This window comes from Rhinopithecus bieti, unplaced genomic scaffold (assembly GCF_001698545.2).
Source record: "Rhinopithecus bieti isolate Rb0 unplaced genomic scaffold, ASM169854v2 scaffold_5626, whole genome shotgun sequence".
In the NCBI taxonomy this organism is placed as follows: domain Eukaryota; kingdom Metazoa; phylum Chordata; class Mammalia; order Primates; family Cercopithecidae; genus Rhinopithecus; species Rhinopithecus bieti.
In genome coordinates, this window is record NW_016805666.1 from 9,348,982 (window position 1) to 9,373,103 (window position 24,122).

Here is a 24,122-nt window from a genome sequence, read left to right on the forward strand (position 1 = left end):
TTTAAATAAGCTTTGAATTAGACAAAAACTGTTCATGTTTTTAAAAATGACACACTTTTTCTTAAAGAATGTTTTCCTACAAATATATTTTTATTGAAAAATACCCATATAATGAAATATCTGTTACTTAATTTAATATAACTTTAGATTCTAAATTATGATGAGTTTGTCTACAATTATTTATCCTATTACATTCACCTAATTATTTTATTTTAATTGTTTTAGATTATTTATGAAAACTGTGATAGTCATCATTTAAAGTTATGGAAACATCATTGCAAAATTATAACAGAGACAGTGAAAAAGATTTGACCTAACTGACTCCATCTTGCTTTAAACCTCCAAATTCTCTTTGTTCATTCCTGGGCATAGACTAAACTAACTTTGGGAAGAACTTAGTCTATAGTTTAGTTTGGAAACAAAGACTATAAAAAACCTTACTCCCTGTGGACTAGACTGCCTAAAGCCACAAGATTAGAAGTTATGGTTAGTAATCTTTTTTTTTTTTTTTTGAGATGGAGTCTCGCTCTGTCGCCCAGGATGGAGTGCAGTGGTACCATCTTGGCTCACTGCAAGCTCCACCTCCCGGGTTCATGCCAGCCTCCTGAGTAGCTGGGACTACAGGTGCCCGCCAATACACCCAGCTAATTTTTTGTATTTTTAGTAGAGACGGAGTTTCACCATGTTAGCCAGGATGGTCTCGATCTCCTGACCTCGTGACCCGCTCGTCTCGGCCTCCCAAAGTGCTGAGATTACAGGCATGAGCCACCATGCCTGGCCAAGTTATAGTAATCTTACTAAACTTAAGATGTAGCTATTTTTATTAAACCAGTATCAATGTCTTATTTATTAAAGATTACACAAGCAAAGATCATTCCATTTTGGGCTAGGTTTATAGTTTTGTAACACCTATGCCAAATTTTGACACCTTATAGTATTCGGCAGGGATAGGTATGAAATTGCTTGATTAGTAAATGCAAACAAAAATGTATGCTGGCAAATTCTTAAGACATTTCTAATATTATTTTACCAATAATTTTAAAGCCAGCTTATTTATTAAAGATTTTACTGAAGTCACATGAACTTGAAAAAACATTTGACGGCTGGGCACGGTGGCTCACGCCTGTAATTCCAGCACTTTGGGAGGCCAAGGCGGGCAGATCACGAGGTCAGGAGATCGAGACCATCCTGGCTAACACAGTGAAACCCTGTCTCTACTAACCATACAAAAAAATTCGCCACGTGTGGTGGTGGGCGCCTGTAGTCCCAGCTACTAGGGAGGCTGAGGCAGGAGAATGGCGTGAACCCAGGAGGCAGAGCTTGCAGTGAGCCGAGATCACGCCACTGCACTCCAGCCTGGGTGACAAATCGAGACTCCATCTCAAAAAAAAAAAGGAAAAGAAAAGAAAAGCATTTGACTAGTCTTTTTTAAAATATATATTTGATTTAAGTGCTTTTATTTTATTTTAAGCCAATTAATTAGAGCTCTTTTATATGTTTTTGAAACATATAAAATATTGTGTGAAATATTGTGTACACAACGCATAAATATATACACCTATTAGGCATGCCAATAGAAGTACTTTTTTTTGAGACAGAATCTCACTCTGTCACCCAGGCTGGAGTGCAGTGGAGCAATCTTAGCTCACTGCAACCTGCATCTCGCAGGTTCAAGCGATTCTCTTGCCTCAGCCTCCTCAGTAGCTGGGATTACAGGCATGTGCCACCACAGCTGGCTAGTTTCTGTATTTTTAGTAGAGACAGGGTTTCACCATGTTGGCCAGACTGGTCCCCAACTCCTGACCTCAGGCGATCTGCCTGCTTCAAACTCCCAAAGTGCTGGGATTACAGGCATGAGCCACTCCGCCCACCTGAAATATATCTTATAGGTTCATAAAGACCTCCTTTTTTCCCCCTGCTTTTTTTTTTCTACCTTACCCTAGGTAGTTATCACCTAAATAGCCTTAAATTTGCATATTAAAGGAAACAACCAGATAAAAGTCAGAGAGCAAAATTTACATCATAAAGTACAAAGTGAAAGTCTGGTGAGCTAGAGGAAAATTAAAATGAATTTAATTAACAATTGAACGTAAAATTAGAGACATCTATTATAAAGGCCTCCAAATATATATACACGTACATGTACATACACACAAACACACACAGATTCTATAACTTTTACTCCAGTACTTTAGCCATGAGATAAATACACATTTGCCAACTTGCAAGAAAAACCCAAAAAACTGTTAGATCCAAACAGTGGTTTTATCTCAGTAGAAAAATAACAGCAGATTTAAAGCAGGCAGAAAGGAAAATAGAGAAAAAGGGACTAAGAACTCTGGAATTCGCAGGTTGACCTCAGGGCTTTTTCCTTAATATACATTTGCACAAAGACTGTATTACTTCCATTTTACTCTGGCAAATAGAGGTGCCATAAAACCAATAAGGTGCTCTAAAGGGGGTCATTCTCCTTGTTTTCTCCTCATTCTCAGATGATGCATTTCCCACTTCTTTTTTTTCTTAAAAAGAAGAAGTGCGCTGTGGCCTAGGGTTTTTGTGTGGTGGATCGATGTGAGCTGCTTGTGGGCAGGACTCCACAGTGTGTCATCACTGAGTTGTTTCCAGCCTCTTATACATCTCAGTTTCTCTCTTCAGAGGTCTATGACCTCCGAGAGGGCTCAAAATGCCAGGTGATCAGCCCTTATATGCGTTTCCTAGATGACCTATTTTTAAAATTAATTTTTGTTGGGGATTTCCCTGCAGGGCCACTGCATGTTGCAGGGGGTCAACTCCCCAGACACTCCGGACCCTGGTCACCCAGGGGTGCCTTTCGCTGGGAAGAGTAAATGTCCTTTCTCTTTGGAACTGAGAAAACTTAGTTTCTCCTTTGCCTAGGAAAACAACAGTTCAGTTCCTCACACAAATGTGCACAGACAAACCGAACTGATATTAATTTTGGGAGAAAAAGCAATAGAGAAGACCCTTTAGAATGTGTCTCCGAACTACAATTAGGATCCTTAAACAACACTTTCCTAGGAGAGAAAAGAAAAGAAACCAGCCAAGACCACTTCCTGTAAACTGTGCTCAGCCACCCATAACTTTGTAGTTCTCGTCTGCCGTGATATGCTCCAAGGTCAAATTCTCTCACAGAGCAAAGTCATGTCTCGTTCCCCCAGAGCCAAAGAGGTCAGGTCATGCAATACAGGAAAATAGAGCTTAAAACCTAAGAAGAATCTGCCCATGACTCTTGATACTTCACAAAGAAAACAGAACACTCCCAAAGGGGTGAGTGGCCCCTTTGTTCTGAATTCTTTAAAGGGGTTCAAGTCATTAGAAACCTTCTCTAGATGTTTTTGGTACTGCAGATGGCAAAGGCGGAAGGAGGTATGGGGGGAAGAAAAGTAAATGAAAGAAAGAGTTGTTTTTAAGTTAGGGAGCAAACACAGAAACCAGGTGCATGTTTTGTTGTTGTTGTTGTTTTGTTTTTTGTTTTCTTTAGCTGCGAGAAATTTCAGCCAGATTAGAGAGGTTTTGTTACCCATAATTTGGAATTCTCACTCAGACTGGACCAAGTCTGTTAGAGTTGGTCAAATCTGATGGGAGAGAGACCAGAACAAACAACGACAACAAAACCCCAACAATATGATCACTGAGCACTCTCATGGTGAGGAGAAATTCAGACCAGCTGGTTGGTACACTTGACCCAAGACAAAACCCCAGTTCAGCTACTTGCCTAGGGATGGGTCTCAGGCTGAGGACTGCTTTTTGCCATCCTAGAAGCAGGAAAAAAGTCGAATTCATCTTCCCTGCTGGGAGTGAACTCAAGCTCCCTAAAGGAGTTGCTGGCCTTCTATCATCCTGGAAAGAGGAAATCTTGCCTGCCTTGTTGGAAGCAAATAAAACTCCAAAAAAAAAAAAAAAAAAAAAAGGTTGGGGGGGAGTTGTACAGAAAAATAAACTCTAGATCTTGACCAAATTTGGGGAGATCAAGGATTCTCTGGAGTGCGTGCTCCCAGACCTCAGCAAATTATCCTATTGGTTTGAGCCGTAAGGTTAGCATATGTTGCTATGCACCAATAGATCTGTCAAAGGTCAGGGGCATCTCCACTCAGAATCCCTCCATGGTTACCAAAATGCGAACCTCCCAAATTTGAGACAGGTCTCAGTGAATTTAGAAGGTGTATTTTGCCAAGGTTGAAGATGCGTGGCCGTGACACAGGCTCAGGAGGTCCTGACAACATGTGCCAAGGTGGTCAGAGCACAGCTTGGTTTCATACATTTTAGGGAGACATGTGACATCAATCAACATATGTAAAATGAACGTTGATTTGGCCCAGAAAGGTGGGACAACTTGAAGCAAAAGTGGGACAGGGAGGTGGGTTCCAGGTCGCAAGTAGATGAGAGACAAATGGTTATATTCTTTTGAGTTTCTGATTAGCCTCTCCAAAGGAGGCAATCAGATATGCATTTATCTCAGTGAGCAGGGGGATGACTGAATAGGATGGGAGGCTGGGTTGCCCTAAGTCGGTCCCAGCTTGACTTTCTCCTTTAGCTTAGTGATGTGGGGGCCCCAAGATATTTTCCTTTCACACTTCAGTTTGAAATGCTTGTTCCTTGGTACCATAAAGAAATAGCACTTGAACATAAATTTAATTTCCTCAGCAAGGCGGTTTTTTTTTTGTTTTTTTTGTTTTTTTTGTTTTTTTGTTTTTTTTTTGAGACGGAGTCTTGCTCTGTCTCCCAGCCTGGAGTGCAGTGGCACGATCTCTGCTTTGCAAGCTCTGCCTCCTGGGTTCACACCATTCTCCTGCCTCAGCCTCCCAAGTAGCTGGGACTACAGGTGACCGCCACCACGCCCGGCTAATTTTTTTGTATTTTTAGTAGAGATGGGGTTTCGCCGTGTTAGCCAGGATGGTCTCGATCTCCTGACCTCGTGATCTGCCCGCCTCGGCCTCCCAAAGTGCTGGGAGTACAGCGTGAGCCCCCGCAAGCAAGGCCATTTTTATACTTTCTGCAGAAAGGGTACACTCGCCAGCAGTTTTGCCACGAGTGTACACTGAACAAAGGAGACAGGGTCATTTATAACCTAACGCGTCCGCCCTACTGCTGTGTCCTGGCTGGAACGGGACCTCACGTTCTGTATTTGTCCCAATTGGCTAGTAACTTAGAACTTTTCAAAAGAGGCAAAGGCAGAGGAGAACGAAGGAAGGAGGAAGTAATGAAATGCTGAGAAAGGCAAAAACACCTTCAAATAAGGAAGAGGAAGAGGCTATGACCTAATGCTTGCTTGGACCAATATAAGCACGCCAGGGCAAATATTTAGGCTAAATTGTGGGAGCTAAGAACATATGATTTCTTCATTACAGCAAGAAGATATTTAAGAATGTCAGCACAGGTCTTTGAATACATTTTGCTTCTAAGAGAAGTTCCTGTTTATTCCTAATTAGACAGGGAGGAAAGTCTTTGAAGAGGAACCTCTACTTTACTTTTCACACCTCCTTGAAGGCAGGGGCTAAGGACTGTTTCCCTCCCAAAACTAGCTTGCTAGTTTGCAACAGTACCCCCCTGGGTTGCGGGGAGTGTGCTAAGTGCTGAAGACCCTGGTCTGAGGCCTTGTACCTGAACAGAGAGGAGTTGGTTTTATAGTAGGGGGAGGGAGACAGAATCTTGGTGCCTGCCGTGTTGGGAGTGACCTGATTTCCACAGACTGTGTGTGTTCAACCTCGCAGCTGAATGTTTCTCCAGTTCCAAAGTCAACAACCAGAATGGTAGAAGGAGGGGAAAGGGTGAAGGTGGGGCTGAGAATGGCTTTGTCTGATCCCTTAACCCAGTCCCAACTCCTCAGCTGGCCCTTTCTCCTGAGAGTCTCTTGCTACTATCTGTGTCAGAGTTTACTACTGATGCCCTAAGGGGCAGGGCCTTTGGGAAATAAAGGAGAAAAAGTGCAAACCAAACAAACAAATTCTTCCTTAGCAGGGTTGGGAAAGATAAGCTGAGATGTCTCTTTTGAGTTAACCATTGGCTTAATCTGGGTTCCCCCAAATAGCAGAGCCTGAGCAAGGACTTGTGTACAGGTAGTTTATTTGGGGAATGAATCAGTTTTGTATGGTTAAAATAAGAGAAGATCAAAGTATGATTTCATGAATCACACAGTTTATTGCCATACAAAGAGGTCTTTCTTTTTCAGAATTCTTAAAATGGGGGAGAATAATGAGAACAAATCTCACAAGGGATACACTCAACAGACAAGGTATATTCATCACATAACAAGTGAGCTCCAATTTCATTTACAATCCAGTTATTAAAGCTCAATTGAGGCTGAGCATGGTGGCTCATGCCTGTAATCCCAGCACTTTGGGAGGCCGAGGCGGGTGGATCATCTGAGGTCAGGAGTTCGAGATCAGCCTGGCCAACATGGTGAAACCCCATCTCTACTAAAAATACAAAAATTAGCTGGGCGTGGTGGTAGGCACCTGTAATCCCAGCTACCCGGGAGGCTGGGGCAGGAGGATCGCTTGAACCCGGGAGGTGGAGGTTGCAGTGAGCTGAGATCACGTCATTGCACTCCAGCCTGGGCGACAAGAGTGAGACTCCATCTCAAAACAAACAAACAAACAAAAACAAAACAAAACAAGTTCAACCGCCCACTTAAGATGGAAAGCAGGCTTTTGTGGATGCAAAGTCCAGTCAGAGTTTGAGGCACACCTTTCTAGGAGAGGTTCTCGGGAGGGACAGCTTGACTAATACAATGGAGATTCATGAAGATACATGAGGTCCCTTGATGCTAGAGAGTGGTGCCAGTGTTGTGAGACAAGGCTTCAAAAATAGCTCCAAGGCCTCCAGAGAGTGGCCTGGCCACATCCTAAGCTCTCCAAGTGTCTGTCAAAATCTTGGCTTTCTATGTGTTTTGGAGTCCAGTGGTTGGTGTCAGTATCTCACATGTGGGGTCTGATGAGAAGTGATACATCATTCCCTTGAGCAGGGAGAGTTCACCCCATGTTCTAATCACAGTAAAACAATGTCACTCTCACAACAAAGTGAAAGTGTTTGGAGTCATTTAAAGCTACATAATCAAATCCCAAGGAATTGGAGGGGAGGGCTGGGAAGAGTTAAATAGGGAAGGAGGGAAAGAGAATGGCATCCAAGGGTGTATTCGTGAGTTGATCAAGTTGGTCACTACTATGGGCAAACCGAATGCTATCATTTTAGGAGCTGCATAGAACATATCCCAGAATTGCCCACTGCAAGACTGGAAGAGCAGAGTATTTTTCCAGCAGTTCCTGCCTGCCCTTTGGTCAAAGTTTGTCCCTTGAGGTGTTCCTTTGCACTTCCAGGTTTACTTATGTGTCAGAGTGGGCAGCGGATTCCTGCAAGGGTCCCAGGTTGCAGTCCCAGAGACGCAGGGGAATACCAGGTGCAACTGAGGCAAGGAGCTCTCAGGTTACACCTGTTCACAGCTGGTTGTCACAGCAAAGTTGGGCTGGGAAGATGTAAGGCCAGACGTTGGAGGTGTAATACAACCTTAGAAAGGCCAAATGTCCTTTTCTTTCTTATGCAAATAGGACTACAATTCAGTTTAATTCTCAGAGTCAGGATCTTTTTTTTTTTCTTGGGGAAAATGAATTCTTCATTTAACTGCTTTTCTAGCAAAGCATAATCCTCAAGGTGTAATTTCAGTATAGTGATTTATTTTTAACCCTGTGGTGCTATATGCCTAATGTTCTGAAACACTGTCACTGGAGCAAATCCAAGCTTGAGTCTATCTGTGAAATGGGTACAGAAAACCAAGTGCATCCTCCTTTCATGATTCTCCCAGTCTTCAAGGCTGTATGTGCCAGGAGCTGGGGATAAAGAAGAGAGCCTTAGCCCTCCAGAAGCTCACAGAATGGACGTACAGAGTCAACAGTTTTGTTTGTTTTTTGAGACAGTCTCCCACTGTTGCCCAGGCTGGAGTGCAGTGGCACCATCTCAGCTCACTGCAACCTCTGCCTCCCAGGCGCAAGCAATTCTTCTGCCTCAGCCTCCCATGTAGCTGGGATTACAGGCATGTGCCACCACGACTTGTAGGGTTTCACCACATTGGCCAGGCTGGTCTCGAACTCCTGGCCTCAAGTGATCCACCCGCCTCAGCCTCTCACAGTGCTGGGATTATAGGTGTAAGCCAATGCACCCGGTCTACAGTTTTCTTTAAATCTTCGTCAGGCCAGTACTTCCCTCCTCCTGTTTTCATCTTCCTGTATTTGTGAGTTTCATTCATTCTCTTTATTCTATTCATTCCTTCTCTGTACTTTACCTAAACATAGCTGTGAACCCCCAAAGTCTGAGCCAGGTCAATTTAGGAAGTTTATTTTCCCAAAGTTAAGAACGCAGGCAAGCGAGACCGCCTCCGGAGGTCCTGACATGTGCCCAAGGTGGTCAGGGCGCAGCTTGGTTTTATACATTTTAGGAAGACATAAGACATCAGTCAACACATGTAAGATGAACATTGGTTCAGTCTGGAAAGGTGGGACAACTACAAGTGGGGAGGGGCCCCCCAGGTCATAGGTAGATAAGAGACAAATGGTAGCTATCTTTTGAGTTTCTGATTAACCTTTCCAAAGGGGGCAATCAGATACGCATTTGTCTCAGTGAGCAGAGGGTGACTTTGAATAGAATGGGAAGCAGGTTGGCCCCAAGCAGTTCCCAGCTTGACTTTCCCCTTTAGCTTAGTGATTTTGGGGCCCCAAGATTTATTTTCCTTTCACATAGCTCCGCCACTAATGTGTCCTGGTATCTTCTCTCCTCAGCCTGTTTCTTATCCTGGAAACTGAGTGCTGGCGCAGGGCGATGGCGCGGTGGGGCGGGGTTGGGAGGAAACCCTTATCTGTGGCCGATCGCCCTCCGCTGTTCTATTGTTAAAACTCTGGGAAACTGCTATTCTTAAATTATTTAATTATTTTTAAAGATCTTGAGGAGCAGATTTTTTTTTTTTTTTTTTTTTTTTTGGTGAGACGGAGTCTCGCTCTGTCGCCGAGGCTAGAGTGCAATGGCGCAATCTTGGCTCACTGGACCCTCCGCCTCCTGGGTTCAAGAGATTCTCCTGCCTAAGGCTCCCGAGTAGCTGGGATTACAGGTGTGCGCCTCCATGCCCAGCTAATTTTTATATTTTACTAGAGACGGGGTTTCACCATGTTGGCCAGGCTGGTCTCGAACTCCTGACCTCAAGTGATCCACCTGCCTCGGCCTCCCAAAGTGCTGGGATTACAGGCGTGAGCCCCCCCCCCCGGCCTTTTTTTTTTTTTTTTTTTTTTTTTTTGAGACGGAGTCTGGCTCTGTCACCCAGGCTGGAGTGCGGTGGCCGGATCTCAGCTCACTGCAAGCTCCGCCTCCCAGGTTCACGCCATTCTCCTGCCTCAGCCTCCCGAGTAGCTGGGACTACAGGCGCCCGCCTCGTGGCCCGGCTAGTTTTTTGTATTCTTTAGTAGAGACGGGGTTTCACCGTATTAGCCAGGATGGTCTCGATCTCCTGACCTTGTGATCCGCCCGTCTCGGCGTCCCAAAGTGCTGGGATTACAGGCTTGAGCCACGGCGCCCGGCCCGCCCCCGGCCTTTAAATAAATTTCATCTGATCAAAAGAAATTTAAAAACCAACCAACCCTAATGAGCTCTAAAGACAGCAACACGCACAGGACCTGGAAAGAGGCTCTTCCTCACCGGCGTTTTCTTCACTTCGGGGAGCGGCGCCTTCACCTCCCGGCCTCAGCCCCCGAGGCTGAAACCCTTTCCGCACCTGGCTCCACCTCCCTGACCCCTGCCCCAGCCCGGCTGTCAGGGAGCGAGAAGGCGGCGGGGGATCTGGCGCCCGCCTTAGGGGCGAGACGGCCGCACCGGGCGCCTAGCACCTTGGGCGGGAGGAGGGCCACGCCCGGCGCCCAGGGCGGAGGAGGCGGCTCGGCGGCCCCCCCACAGCCACGCCGCCGTGGGCCCCGCCCAGCGTAGCCCCACCGCGCGCTTAGTGTGTAGGCGCGTCCGGGTGGCGGAGGCCGCAGGCCACAGCAGTGCTGGTGGAGGGGCTTCCAGAAAGAGCCTGCGGCAGCCACCCCACTCGGCTCTCCCCGCAGGAGCGCGGGCACCTGCGCGGCGCCGGGTGAAGGCGAGCGCCTCGGCGAGCCCTCTGCAGCGGAGCCCCCTGCCCATTTGGTTTTGGGTAAGAGGAGGGGTCCGCGTCTCCGCAGCTCGGGCGGGATGCCCTGGCGCCCTCTACTCGGTTTGGTTCGGCCTCACGTGTTCCTTTAGCCCGGAAGCCGGGATACGGGTGGGGAAGGGGCGAGCCCTGGGGCCGCAGCGGGGTAAGAGTAGGACGGACCGATCTCGCCCAGACCTCAGGGTGTCCTCACTCGCCTCCCTCTCGGCTTCTCTGTCGGCGTCTCCAGCAGTATGATCTGGCATTTATTATTCGGAATAATGTGCCAGGCAGGAGGCGGCCCTGGGTCAAATACGCGGCCCTGCAGCTCCCAGGTGAAACGACTCATCGTTTCCTGCCGGCGCATCTTACTGAAGGGGACCCAGGCCTCACGAAGGGAAGGAACCGTCCTCAAGGTCACGTCGTAGTCAAAGGCCGAGCCCAGACTGAAGCCAGGTGTCCTGCCTTCTAGCCCCGGGCTCTGGGCTCTGTCCCCTTCCCTACCGAACCTCAGGATCCTGTCCGCGTCCCTCCTCCTCTTCCTCCTCCCGCGTCCTCCGCAAGGCTCTGTTCCCGGGGTTCGGGGAGTGCTCCCTCGGCGCCACAGCGCCCTGGGGAAGGAAGATTGCTGGACAGCAGGCAGACCACAGGGCTGGGAAGGAGGAGGAGCCGCGGGGGCAGGCTGGGGATGCCAGAGTGGTGGTGGGCACGGGACTGGCCAGGGCAGGAGCCCAGGCTGCCCACCCGCACGAGGACTAGGGGGCTTTGTCTGGGCGGTGCCGCCTCAACCAATGGGAAGCGCGGCCCTGGCCGCGCCCCCTCGCTCCCGGCCCTCCGGCCGGCCGTTGGGGAGCGCGGCTCTGGGATTGGCTGCGCCGCGGTCTCGGGCGTTCTCGCGCTCTGCTTCCGTGCCGGAGCGCGCCTGGTAGATACCCTGTGGGTGTGAGCGCTCGAATCGCTCCCGAGCGGCCCAGGCGCCTTGGGCGTGCGTCCTGCGCGCGGCCGCCTCCAGGCTGCGCCCTTCTAGGGAAGGGTTTGGTGCTGCGCGCAGCGACGAACTCCGCGGTTTTTTTCCCCAGCCAGCCAGCCTGGAAATCTGCCTGTAGTCAGCTGCTGCAGAGTCAACCTGCAGTTCCTACTTTGAGGGGTTGCAGAAGCACATATTTCTTTATGGAGGGCCGCCTGCAGGCCTCTCGCTGCCAGGATCCTTTGTGACGCTGCAGATGTCCTGGTGAATGTCCTTCTTTCTACAAGAGGCGTTGGAGCCGGGCTCTGCACAGGGCGTATGTATCTCTGGCCGGCAAGGAAGCTGACCCTTGAAATTTGTGAGGCTTTCATATTCACTCAGTACACATTTACAGAGCCTTTGCTTCCTGTCAGGGACCACACAGTAGGTATTCGGATGAGCAAGAAGAGAGTGATTCAACATGCGGGTCCTCACAGTCCCCGTGGGGATTGGTGGTAGCGATGGGGGCTTGTGAATGTTTATAAACAGAATTCCCTCGAATACGACCCTGGCTAGGTAGGTGCTGTTACAGAGGCACAGAAGGGAGGAGATTGGGCGAAAGATTTTTGAATTAGGGGATTAGGAAAGGCAGCCTGGGAGAGTTATTTGAACCAGCTGGGACTTGGTCAGATGAGCAAGGCCCGGAAATTGGAAAGTACAGGGCTTGTTGAGGGATGGTGTAGCAAATGGTTTAATGAGTAGAGGAGAAAAGTCTAGTTGGAGATACGGTTTGGAGGAGCCAGGTGAGGCCTCGGGGGCTCAGCTTGTGTACTTGGGTTTGAAATGCAGTTAGCACTTGTGAATAGAAAGGCTCCTTAATCATTTGCACTACTGTCATTTTTTACACCTACACCAAATATCTTGGAAATGTCTTTGACCCTTCTTTCATAATCCTGCCCTCAATCTGTTGGTAAATGGTAGTGGACTCCACCTCCAATATAAAACCAGACTTAACCAATTCTTATCACTTTCATGGTTTTCACAGGGGCTGGCAGCCTTTTTGTACGTTTCTAAGGAACATGTTTTCACATCTCACTGGAGTTGTGCAGTATACAACCTGCATGACTGTACATGGTGGACCTGGATTACTGCCACAGATCCTAACTGGTCTCCCTGCTTCTGCTCTAGTCCATTCTCAACTTATTAACCCAATGAGAGTTATCTTTTTAAAAATATAAGTCTGATAATGGCACTCCTCTTCTTAAAACTTTTTTTTTTTTTGAAACAGAGTCTTGCTCTGTTGCCAGGCTGTCGTGCAGTGGTGTGATCTCGGCTCACTGCAACCTCCGCCTCCCAGGTTCAAGCAATTCTCTTGCCTCAGCCTCCCAAGTAGCTGGGACTACAGGTGCGCAACACCACGCCCAGCTAATTTTTGTATTTTTAATAGAGACAGGGTTTTACTATGTTGGCCAGGATGGTCTTGATCTCTTGACCTAGTGATCCACCTGTCCCGGCCTCCCAAAGTGCTGAGATTACAGGCGTGAGCCACCATACCCAGCCAAAACTCTCTTAATTCATTTAATTATGTACCAGCCAGACATAGTGGCTCACACCTGTAATGTCAGCAGTTTGGGAGGCCGAGGTGGGCAGATCATTTGAGGTTAGGAGTTTGAGACCAGCCTGGCCAACGTGGTGAAACTCCATCTCTACTAAAAATATAAAAATTAGCCAGGCATGGTGGTGCATGCTTATAACCCCAGCAACTCAGGAGGATGAGGCAGGAGGATCGCTTGAACCCGAGATGTGGAGGTTGCAGTGAGCCAAGATTGTGCCCCTGCACTCCAGCCTGGGTGACAGAACAAGATTCCATCTCGATAAATAAATAAATGTTGTCTGTTGTGTGCAGGGCACTGTTGTACACGTTGGAGATATAATGGTGAACAAAACGGACAACAATTCCTGTTCTCAAAGAGCTTATATTCTAATGAGACTGAATGACAGCAAACAAGATAAATATGTATAACGTGTAGAATGCTATCATGTAATAAAGTGCCAAGGAGGAGGAAACAATGGAAGCAGAGAAGGGGGATAGATAGTCAGGGTTGGGGTGAGATAGATGGGGTGGCCAGAGAATGTCTTAGTAAACATTTTAGTAAAGGACTGTGGATATTGGGTGAAGAGGGTTCTAGGTAAAGGGAACAGTAAGGACAAAGGCCCTAAAGCAGGAGCTGGCTTGCCATATTCCAAAGACAGCAAGAAAGCCACTGTGACCAAAGTACAGTGAACAAGGTAGGAATGAGGCCAGAGAGACAATGGAGACCCAGAACATGGAGGGCCTTGTAGGCGAACTCTAGATTTTGGCTTTTACTCTGGCAGGAGTTTGGTGAGGCGTGACATGATCGGATTTGTGTTTCTGCACGATCCTGCAGGCTGTGTTGAGCAGAATCTGGAGAACTACAGTGGAGGCGGAGCGTCTCGTTGGGAGCCTATTGCAATAATCCAGGCAAGAAGGGATGAAGGCTTAGACTAGGCTGGTAGTGGAGGATCCTAGATATATTGTGAAGGTGGCATTGATAGGATTTGCTGAGCACTGGGCTGTGGAGTGTGCAGGAAAGAGGAGTCAAGAATGAGGAAGATTTAGAGGAACAGGTCTGCGGGACAATAGCACAGGCTCAGTTTTGGGCAGGTTACGTTTGAGATGCCTAGTAAACATTCAGGTGGAGATGTTGGATGCGCAGTTGTCTGAGTTCAGGGGAGAACGTTGGGTTGGAGGTCAACCTTCGGGAGTTGGCGGCGTGCGAATCTTATTTAAAGCTATGAGTGCCCGTCATGGTGCTGAGAACAGACCAAGAACAGAGTCCGAGACTCCGTCGTTTAGTGGCCTGCCTTTAACTTGGTAGGCAAGCCCTGTTCTCCTAGCAATAGAATGCCCACTTGACCTGGCAGTTGTAATTATGGCAGTTTTGAGCTCGGGTAACACTTTGTCTTGGGGAAGGACAGAAGAGGAGTGGAGTGGGGGAAGCACATGTTCCTGTTGTCATTATAAGGTCATTATAAATGAGGCATTCTCAGAATAGAAGTCCAAACTGAAAATTAATACACCTCATACGCTGTTGGTGGGAATGTAAATTAGTACAACCACTACAGAGAATAGTTTGGAGGTTCCTCCAAAAATGAAAAATAGAGCTACTATAGGATCCAGCAGTACCACTGCTAGGTATATACCCAAAAGGAAGGAAATCAGTATATCGAAGAGATATCTGCACGCCCATGTTGGTTCCAGCACTTTTGACAATCGCTAAGATTTGGAAGCAGCCTAACTGTCCATCAACAGATAAATGGATAAAGAAAATGTGGTGCCTTTACACAATGGAGTACTATTCAGCCAGCAAAAAAGAATGCGATCCTGTCATTTGCAACAATATGGATGGAACTGGAGGTCATTATGTTAAGTGAAATAAGCCAGGCACGGAAAGACAAGCTTTGCATGTTCTCACTTATTTGTAGGAGCTAAAAATTAAAATAGTTAAACTCATGACGATATAGTAGAATGATGGTTACCAGAGGCTGGGACGGGTAGTGAGGTGAGGGTCTGTGAGAAAATGAGATGGTCAGTGGGTACAAAAAAGTTAAAAAGCATGAATAAGAACTAGTATTTGTTAGCATAACAGAGTGACTACAGTCAATGCTAATTTAATTATACATATAAAGATAACTAAAAGAGTATAATTGGATTGTTTGTAACACAAAGGATAAATGCTTGAGGGGGTGGATACCCGGTTTTCCCTGAGGCGATTGTGTGCCTGTATCAAAATAGCTCATGTACCCCATAAATATATGCAACTACGATGTACCCACAAAAATAAAAAGTTACAGATAATAATGTTCTGCCTTCAGTGTGTTTTAGCTGCTGTTGATTTGGTGGCAAGTAGCAGAAACTTCCAGCTGACTTAAATTACACAGAGACTGTAAAGGTACAGCACGGCTTCCAGAGCTGGGGGGCAGGAGGGCGGCGGCTGCTGCTGCTGTTGCTTTTCTCCCTCCCTCCACCTCTGCCCCTGCTGCCTTCTGCATGAGCCTCTTACCCTCCCCCACCTGCTGTGGATTGGCTTTCTCCCTCTCTTTGTGGCTTCAGGGCCCAGTGGCGTATAGCTGCCATCCTCCAGCAACCCCATTGCATGGCCCTGTGCCACACAGCATGGTTCGCATTCTCTCACAGTGCCAGGGGACAGAACAATGTGTTCACCTTCGGTCTGACATCTCTTCCTGGCTCAGTCCTCCATGACCAACGCATAGTCTCTGCAGCTGCAGAGGCCAAATCCTATGGGGGAGGGGCAGGTCTGAGAGGAGGGGCATCAGGTGAGCAGGACAGACCCTTGAAAGGTAGTCACTGCAGAGTGTTTGTGGTGTGTTATCGGAGGAGAACTGGTCATCACGCAAGCCTAATCTGGTGACTGGAATGTCTCTCGGGACAGTCAAGGTGTCTGCAGTGGGTGTGCCTAATGTTAGACTCTTGGCTTTTATTGAAGGCCCCTGTGAAACAAGCTATGTGAGTGTCATGTCTGCATGTATGATACAGTGGTGGTGAGAACATTGTCTACTATATCACTTGAGTTCCTGTGTAATTATTTCTGACTTGTGTTTCAGAATGGTTACTTCTCTGAGGTGTCTTTTGAATGAGGGCTTGAAAACTTGTCAGGTTTCCCTTTTGCAGGATCTCAAGGAAGCTCCCACATATAGCTGAGCTGGGCTGGAACTTTCAAGCAAGACTCTACGAACCGTTCGGAAGAGGAATGGCCAAACATATATATTTATATATTATATAAATACATATGTATTATACATATAAATATAGTTCTTTGATTATAGTGCATATATATATATATATATATNTTTATTGAAGGCCCCTGTGAAACAAGCTATGTGAGTGTCATGTCTGCATGTATGATACAGTGGTGGTGAGAACATTGTCTACTATATCACTTGAGTTCCTGTGTAATTATTTCTGACTTGTGTTTCAGAATGGTTACTTCTCTGAGGTGTCTTTTTGAATGAGGGCTTGAAAACTTGTCAGGTTTCCCTTTTGCAGGATCTCAAGGAAGCTCCCACATATAGCTGAGCTGGGCTGGAACTTTCAAGCAAGACTCTACGAACCGTTCGGAAGAGGAATGGCCAAACATATATATTTATATATTATATAAATACATATGTATTATACATATAAATATAGTTCTTTGATTATAGTGCATATATATATATATATATATATGGTCAGGAATCTCAAAACTCAAATGCCCATAGTGTCCAGGCAATTAACAAAGATGACATGGATAGTTTTAACGTAGTAAGTACAAACTTTGTATTGAGTTCAAGCATAGCTTAGCTGCCTAGTTACTCTGTTTTTTAAAACATCAGGCTGACCAAACAAATCAGCCAAGTAGAACATGTTTAGGTAGGCTGCCAGTTGTAGGATTTGGGAACCTGACACAGAAACTGGCTGGTCTGAAGCTCTTCAGTGTGGGCTGTCTGCATTGGAGCCTAAACCCTGCCTAAACCCAGCTTGCCCTCCTCAGGGGCAGGACCTTCCCCTCCCACTTGGGAGTGCCAAGGGCCCGTGTAGGCTTCATATCCAGAAACAGCCGAGTTCTCTTTCCTGCCTCCTGTGACCCTGTTTGCTGTGGATGCCCTGCCTCTGTTGAGAATGTTAGCACCGGGAATGTCTGCCCCTTGGAGGGGAGCCCCTGCTGCTGCCTCATAGGAAAGCCCCAGCCATGACCTCTGCAAGACAGTCATGTCAGAATGGAACACAGCAAGCCCAGCAGTGAGGCAAGGGTGCACACGCTGTTTTCTTCTTTTCTGGAGTAGGAGTGCTTTCCATGTGTTATACCTTGACAATGGAGAGGGCCCTTGAGGGAAGGCCCAAGTGCTTCTAGCAATAGAAAAATGTCTCCAAGATTCTAGGTTGCTATGTGAGCATTTTGATTTTGTGACAGTATTTTATGAGTTTGGTCCCTGGGAGTCAAGCCCCCTGTGCTCAGTCACCTCGGGGCAACTAATTACCTGACTTTCAAGGCTGAGGAGACTGAGCATCCGCCTCCCACAGCCATTTCTGTTCCCAAACTAAAAGGCAAGAGAATGGTGTGTGAAGTTTGAGAACTTATTATTTACAGATTAAGGCCTGGCACAAAACATGAAGATGGCAGACAGCAACCCTGAAGAGTCCTGGGAGCCCTGCGGTGGAAATAGCTGCATGTTTCAGAAACATGCACGCAGCAGACCACATTGAGAACAGTGCATTGTCCAAGGGACTCAGTTTTTATGCACTTTTAACTATTTTGACTTTAGTACTTTTAGATATTGCTGACTTCAAGGAACACAAAATGGAAAGCAGCTATCCATTTGGAGATCATATGAAAGCATTTTCTGCCACAGGCATTGAGCTAAGGGGTAGAAAGGACTTTAATTATAGATGACTGGATGGGAAGTCTCCCAGTGACAGTGACCTCAGACTCTGGTCCTGGGTCTTGGAGGGAGGAGGTAGAGATGTGTGTGCTCAGCCAGCCTGTCAGTACTTGGATGGCAGGAGGGGTTTCCTCATTAAAAAGTCTGAGCCAGCACGGGCCTGTGCCTTCCATGAAACCATAAAAAGTCAGTCTGGGTTCCATTCTGCTGTTCTCTGCAAGGAACTTTCTATGGAAACTTCTTTTGTGGCCACAGGCCAACTTTCCACCCCCAGACTGCCCTGCGGGAACTCACTCAGCTCCCGTCCACTCCCCAGGGACTCAGACTGCCTCCTCTGCGTCAAGCTTGTTCTAGGCACTGAGGATTTGGTGGTGAACCAGGTGGACAGGGTTCCTGGTGTCACTGAACTTATGATCTGGTAGAGGAAGATAAAGTAAATAAACAAGGTAATTTTGGATTAAGGTAGCTGCTATGAGTGATTTTACAGAGAGCAACCTGTGTGTTGAATGGGAGCCACTTTAGTGAGGGAGTCAGAGGACTCAGCATCCAGGATGAGGGCAGAGGAGGACCCAGGACTCTGAGGCAGGAACACTGTAGCGTAGGCGAGGAGCTCTCGGAGTCAGTGCTGGCGACGGCGCAGTGAGCAAACAGGAGGGTGGCCCGGTGAGCTAGGGGCCTCCAGGGAGGGAGAGGCCAGCCCCAGTGGGCATGGAAAGTTGGCTTTAAACACGTAAGTCGCATAGCTTGACTAGAGTTAAATAGGTTTCTTGGGCTGCTGTGCTGAGAATGGGGTGTGGCAAATAGGGGCAGGAGTACAAGCGAGAATTTACTGTAGTTTTGCAAAGATAACACCAGAGAGATTCCTGCCTGCTTTCCTTTCCTGAGGATTAAACAAATTAAACGCCTCCCGCTCCCTCCAGCAGAGCGCATGGCAGTGGTGGCTTAGTCAACACTGCTGACCTCTGGGCCCAGGGGGCTGGTTCTCAGTCAGGTTTGGGGTAGCAGCCAACAGGCAGGGGAGGAGCCTCCCAGGCGGTACCTTGTTCCCGGGAACTGTATGACAGACTACAGCCAGGTAGGCAGAGGAGAGGCTAGAACCCACTCACCAGCCCGCCTGCCTTCCCTTAGGCCTGGAGGAATCACTGTTAACAGAATGGGAGGGCAACGCATGCCCGTGCTGATCAGCAGTCAATAGTGCTGAAGAGTCCTGGCGCCCAGTAGCCTTAAGGTGTTACTAAGAGATTCTTGTTGCAATGAGGTTGCTTTCACCTCAGATGGGGAGGGATGGGGAGGGTGTGTGTGTGTGTGTGTGTCTGTCAATTACAAGAGTCTCTTATTTGGCAGCTCCAAACTCCATGCTATAATGAATTACTGATTAATTCAGCCTCAGAGCCAGAGCCGCCTTGTTTGTTGGTATGGGGGAAAGAGGTGGACAGCTGAGTCAGATGCTATGTGGCATGGGGCCAAGCTGCCTGCAGGGGCAGGTGGGCACCACAGGTGGGTGTTTCAGCAGGTTAGAGGAATAGGATTTACCGAGTCAGAATCCCTGAGGGGTGGGTCCCTGAGTCTCCCAGCGGTTGGGAGTTTGAGGATCACTGATGGGGCCACCCTGCTCACGTTATGAATGGGTGATGACTTGCCCAGGGTTGCCCAGTGCTTTTGGTGGCACAGCTAGAGCCAGAACCCAGGCTTCCAGGCACCCTGGCTCCTGACTCTTTCTATCATGGGGCTGCAGCTTGAGAGAGGACCCAGAGCGGACTGCCTGGTACCAGGACTGGAGCTGGGTGGAACAGATGCAGCCCAGTTTGACTTTCACAACCTGAAAGAATCATGACTACTCCTGATTAAAGCCCCGAAGGCAACAAAGTAATGCTGAGGTGCGTTTGTGTTTCAGAACCACTGGGAGGAACTGGGCCATTCTACTACCTGTTGCTACCATGCTGGCCACCCGCCTCTCCAGACCCCTGTCACGGCTCCCAGGAAAAACCCTAAGTGCCTGTGATAGAGAAAATGGAGCAAGGTAAGCAACTAGAAGTGGTGGTGGCTTTGAGGGTGACTTTCTGGGCAAGCAGAGCTTTTCACACATGGACAGCATAGGCAGTAATGAGGCCTGATTCTCAAAGATGTCTCTCAATACCTACGTCTCCCAGCAGAGGAAACTCAGGGGTGTCCTGGGAAGACATATTCCCAGGGCGCACAGGGCAAAGAGGAATATCTCTCATAACCGATTTTTTTTTTTTTGGCGGAGTCTCACTGTGTCGCCAGGCTGGAGTGTAATGGCGCTATCTTGGCTCACTGCAACCTCCGCCTCCTGGGTTTAAGTGATTCTCCCAACTCCTTCTGAGTAGCTGGGATTACAGGTGCCCGCCACCACGCCCAGCTAATTTTTATATTTTTAGTAGAGATGGGGTTTCACCAGGTTGGCCAGGCTGGTCTTAAACTCCTGACCTCAGGTGATCCACCCGCCTCGGCCTCCCAAAGTGCTAGGATTCCAGGTATGAGCCACCGTGCCCGGCCATAATCGCTTCTTAAAACCCTTTTTATTTTGAAATAACTTCAGACTTACACAAAAGTTGCAAAAATTATTGGAAAGGTTTTCTGGATCCCCCTTCTGCTAACTTCCCTAAATGTTAACATCTTACAAAACCATACTGCAATGATCAAAATCAGGAAACTGCCATTGATAGAATACTGTTAACTAGTCTGCAGACCTCATTCCAGTGTCGCCAAGCTGCGGCTGACGGACCTTTTTCTGGTCCAGGATCGAATCCTGAGTCTCACATGGCACGGAAGTGTTATGTGTTTTTAGTTTCTTCCTACCGGGGACAGGTCCTCAGTCCTTTTCGCTCACGACCTTGACACTCTGGCTGGTTATGTTGTACAATGTCTCTCAGTTTGGATTTGTGTGGCAAGAAGCCCACGGCAGTGAAGTGGTGCTTTTCTCAGCCCATCGTGCCAGGAGGTACATTATTTTATGTGGCTCATCACTTTAGCCACCTGGATAACTGTTTTTAAAAATTTATGCATGAAATCAGTTAACCGAAATGTCCCAAGACTTCACTGAATCATTTGTGTGATTTCGAGGCAGCATTATATAAGTACAAATTAGACAAACAGCTGTTCTTCTTTGAGAGCTTCTGGAATTGCCTTTTCCCAGGGGATTCAGTGGGCTCTGCTGCCACAGTTGACTCTTTTGCAGTCTGAACAAGGAAAAAACAAGAAATGCCTTTTTCTTTCTGTTATATTTGAAGGGAGTGAAATTGAAGGTTAGGTTAAATTCAAAGTCCCAGGAGCTAGAACACTGATATTTTCTAGACCAATAATATGTTTAGAAGAACATGCATTTAGACTGAGCCCCTGTTGCCCAGGAAATGTGGCAACCTCTTGGCTCAGAGCAACCTCTCCCTCCCGGGTTCAAGCAATTCTCCCGCCTTAGCCTCCCGAGTAGCTGGGACTACAGGCATATACCGTCACGCCCAGCTAATTTTTTGCATTTTTAGTAGAGACGGGGTTTTTGCCATATTGGCTAGGCTGGTCTCGAACTCCTGACTTCAAGTGATCCTCCTGCCTCAGCCTCCCAAAGTGCTGGGATTCACCGCGTCCGGCCCGGCTTTTAGCAGCATTTGCTTGAATTTATTTCTGAGAGATATAGAGGCATGGCTTGGAGTTGGGGCTCCACCTACCTGAGGACCCCGAGTGAGAAGAGTTTAGAATACCCCACTGGCACAGGTGGCAGGAGGCCCCTGCCATCAGAACAGCGACGGAGCTTGGCTTTGTTGAGGGGCTTTTGGAAGAAGGTTACTTGCTGCAATTGGTTTTTCAGTGGGTGATTAATAGAAATGGCAAGTCTGTCTCCATGATGGCTTTTAGAGATTTCTGGAGTTTTTTTTTACAGAGGAGAAAATAATCCCACAGGAAGTTAAAATACTTTTACAAAGGTTTTGTTCTCAAATTTAAGGAAAGTGAGGCATTAGTCAAGCTCCTGGCTCACGTGAGGGGAAAGAAAGGTTGTCAAAGGGAATTCAGAATCTTGTGGATGGGCTGAGAAGTAACTTGGTTAGGCTGAGGGGCCCGGGCGGTGGGTGGACAACCGCAGAACTGAGTCAGAGTAGAGTCAATGTCACAGGGTGAAGGTGTGGGCAGTGTGGAGGGGACCCAGGTGCAAAAGGAGGCTGCATGGTGGGAAATTGCCATGCCTAGGATCCCACAGGGCGCCTCAGTGGTGGGGAAAACCTTTGGCCTGATCATTTTGCTTGCATCTCAGTTGGAAAGGGCCTCATACTCGTCTCCACCTGTGAGTGAATCTTGCCGATAGCATCCTTAACAAGTGACCTCATAGCCTCTGTTTGAATACGTCCAGTGATGGAGAGGTTAGTACTTCTCATAGCAGGCCTCCTTGTTTGGACATCTCTTTCATGCAGTCCTTATTGAGCAGAAATATTTTCTCCTGTGAATGCCACTCCTTGTTCTCGGGTCTGCCCCTGCATTCACACTGCGTGCGTTATTCCCTTTTCCCCAGGGCACTGTGCCCCCTCAGCACCCACCCACTCGCCTACTCTTATTCCCCCGACATGGTTTTTCCTTGTTTATCTCTCATGGTTTGTCCACTATCATCCAGGACTGCCTCCTGAATGATCTGCACTTTGCCTGTGCTCCTTCTTAAGATGTGGTGCCTGAACAAAACACCACCACTGTTGACATGCCCAGAGCAAGCGTCACCCAGTACACATGGCTCTGTCCAGATGAAAACCTTCCCAGGAGTGGTTGGATAAGGCCCCCAACCCCAACACCTGACAACCTGCTGTGCTTACTGGCTCCCCATGGCCCTCCGATTTCAGATTTCCAGCTTTGCCAGAAGACTCTGGCATCCCTGGGGCAGGTGCCATCCTTGGGGCAGGTGCCTTACCCTCACATCTGGGACCCCGCCTCCTGGACTTTGGTCACCAGTGCTCAGCTCCCAGGCCAGGTGCAGCGCATGATTCTCCCAGGGTGGCCTGACCCAGGCAGAGTAGAGAAGGGCTCTTGCCTCCCCTATCCTGGTTTCTTTCCTGTCCAGCCCAGGCTCACATAGCTTCTTTTGGCCGCCACACCACATGTGTGATTCATGGTCAAACAGGCTGAATTTTTTTCACGGATGCTGCCGCGAGGCCGTATTTCTCCCGAGCTGCACCTGTGCCACTGACGTGTGTTCTGCCTAAGCCCTGTCTTGTTAGATTCGAATGGACTCATGGCTCCTCTCAGCAGAAAGCTGGGTTACTGGTTATTGTTGCTGATTCCTGATGGGGACAATAAAAGGTATAGGCACACAAACTGGTAAGAGAGAGAAGCCAGAATGAACGCCCTGGCCAGCAAAGGGAGCGCTCTCCAATGCAGCCGGGACGGCCAGGGCTCTGAGGACAGCAGGCTCTTCCACAGGGCCTTGGGGAGGTGCCAGACTGCACCGCTTCCTCCCTCTCTAATTCTGTTCCTGGGTTAGGGCAAAAATCAGGAAGCTCTCGTCTTTTGAATCTCACAGCCACCCCTTTGGGTTCTCCCTTCAGAAAGTGTGTTGACCCGCGGGGTGCGGTGGCTCACGCCTGTAATCCCAGCACTTTGGGAGGCCGAGACAGGTGGATCACCTGAGGTCGGGAGTTCGAGACCAACCTGTCAAACATAGAGAAACTCCGTCTCTAATAGAAATACAAAATTAGCTGGGTGTGCTTGTACATGCCTATAATCCCAGCTACTCGGGAGGCTGAGGCAGGAGAATCACTTGAACCTGGGAGGAAGAGGTTGCGGTGAGCCGAGACCGCGCCATCGTACTCCAGCCTGGGCAACAAGGGCAAAACTCCGTCTTAAAAAAAGAGAAAGAAAGAAGGTGTGTTGACCATCTTGAGCTTAGCTTGTGCCTCCCGAGAGACTGAGACTGGCGTAACTGTTGGTGTTAGTGGCTTGGTTGGCCAGCAGCTTGCTGTCACTGCAGGACCCTCCTGGGCAGAGGAGACCCTCCAGGGAAATACACACTATTTTATGTGCTGGTTTTGGGCCTAAGGCCTCATGGGCATTCTTAACCCTGGGAGACCAGTGTATCTGCTGGGATTGCTTCACACTAAGAGTAGCAGGAACCCCTAGAAGTCCAGGGCCATTGTGGCTTTGGGGAACCCAGGCGTGTTTTTTTCCACTGTGTTATTGTGAAGGCAGCTCAGGATCCCAGGATACTGTGATAGTCCTCCACCTCCAGCCTCAGTCCAGGCAGGAAGAAGCAACGCACCTGCATCGGGAAAGCAAAACTCAGCAATCATGGTCGACCTCTGCTTACACGCTATTGGCCAGAGGCAGGTCACGTGACCACGAGGTGGGCGGCGGTCTGGAAGGAGTTGGGCACACTGCTGGCCCGGACAAAATCCAGATTTTGGTTAGTGAGGCACCTGAGAAGAATGGATGCTGGCAGGCAAAGAGCAGTGTCTGTCACAGCTCAGCTGGGCTGTGGCCTCCAGCTGTTCACAGGGATTTTGGGGCTTTGGCAGTCATGAGGCTCCAAGGGGAACCTTCTGGGGATAGGCCTTTTTTTTC

General features: G+C 48.2%; 1 protein-coding gene and 1 pseudogene across 6 annotated transcripts in view; one reads left to right on the forward strand and one right to left on the reverse strand.

The window, feature by feature from the left end:
• BDH1 (3-hydroxybutyrate dehydrogenase 1) overlaps positions 1-24,122 on the forward strand; it is a 69,298-nt gene that overhangs the window by 11,683 nt on the left and 33,493 nt on the right. For 2 of the 6 annotated variants that reach the window (XM_017873489.1, XM_017873493.1), the window contains one exon: positions 19,465-19,590. In XM_017873489.1, the coding sequence (XP_017728978.1) occupies positions 19,508-19,590 (83 nt within the window). In that variant the 5' untranslated portion in view covers positions 19,465-19,507. Of the gene's footprint in view, positions 1-10,017; positions 10,187-11,356; positions 11,446-15,063; positions 15,083-17,995; positions 18,017-19,464; positions 19,591-24,122 lie in introns of those variants that run through there. The other 4 variants (XM_017873487.1, XM_017873490.1, XM_017873491.1 and 1 more) reach the window with 4 other exon arrangements.
• LOC108530520 (neural Wiskott-Aldrich syndrome protein-like) lies at positions 9,502-11,252 on the reverse strand (annotated as a pseudogene).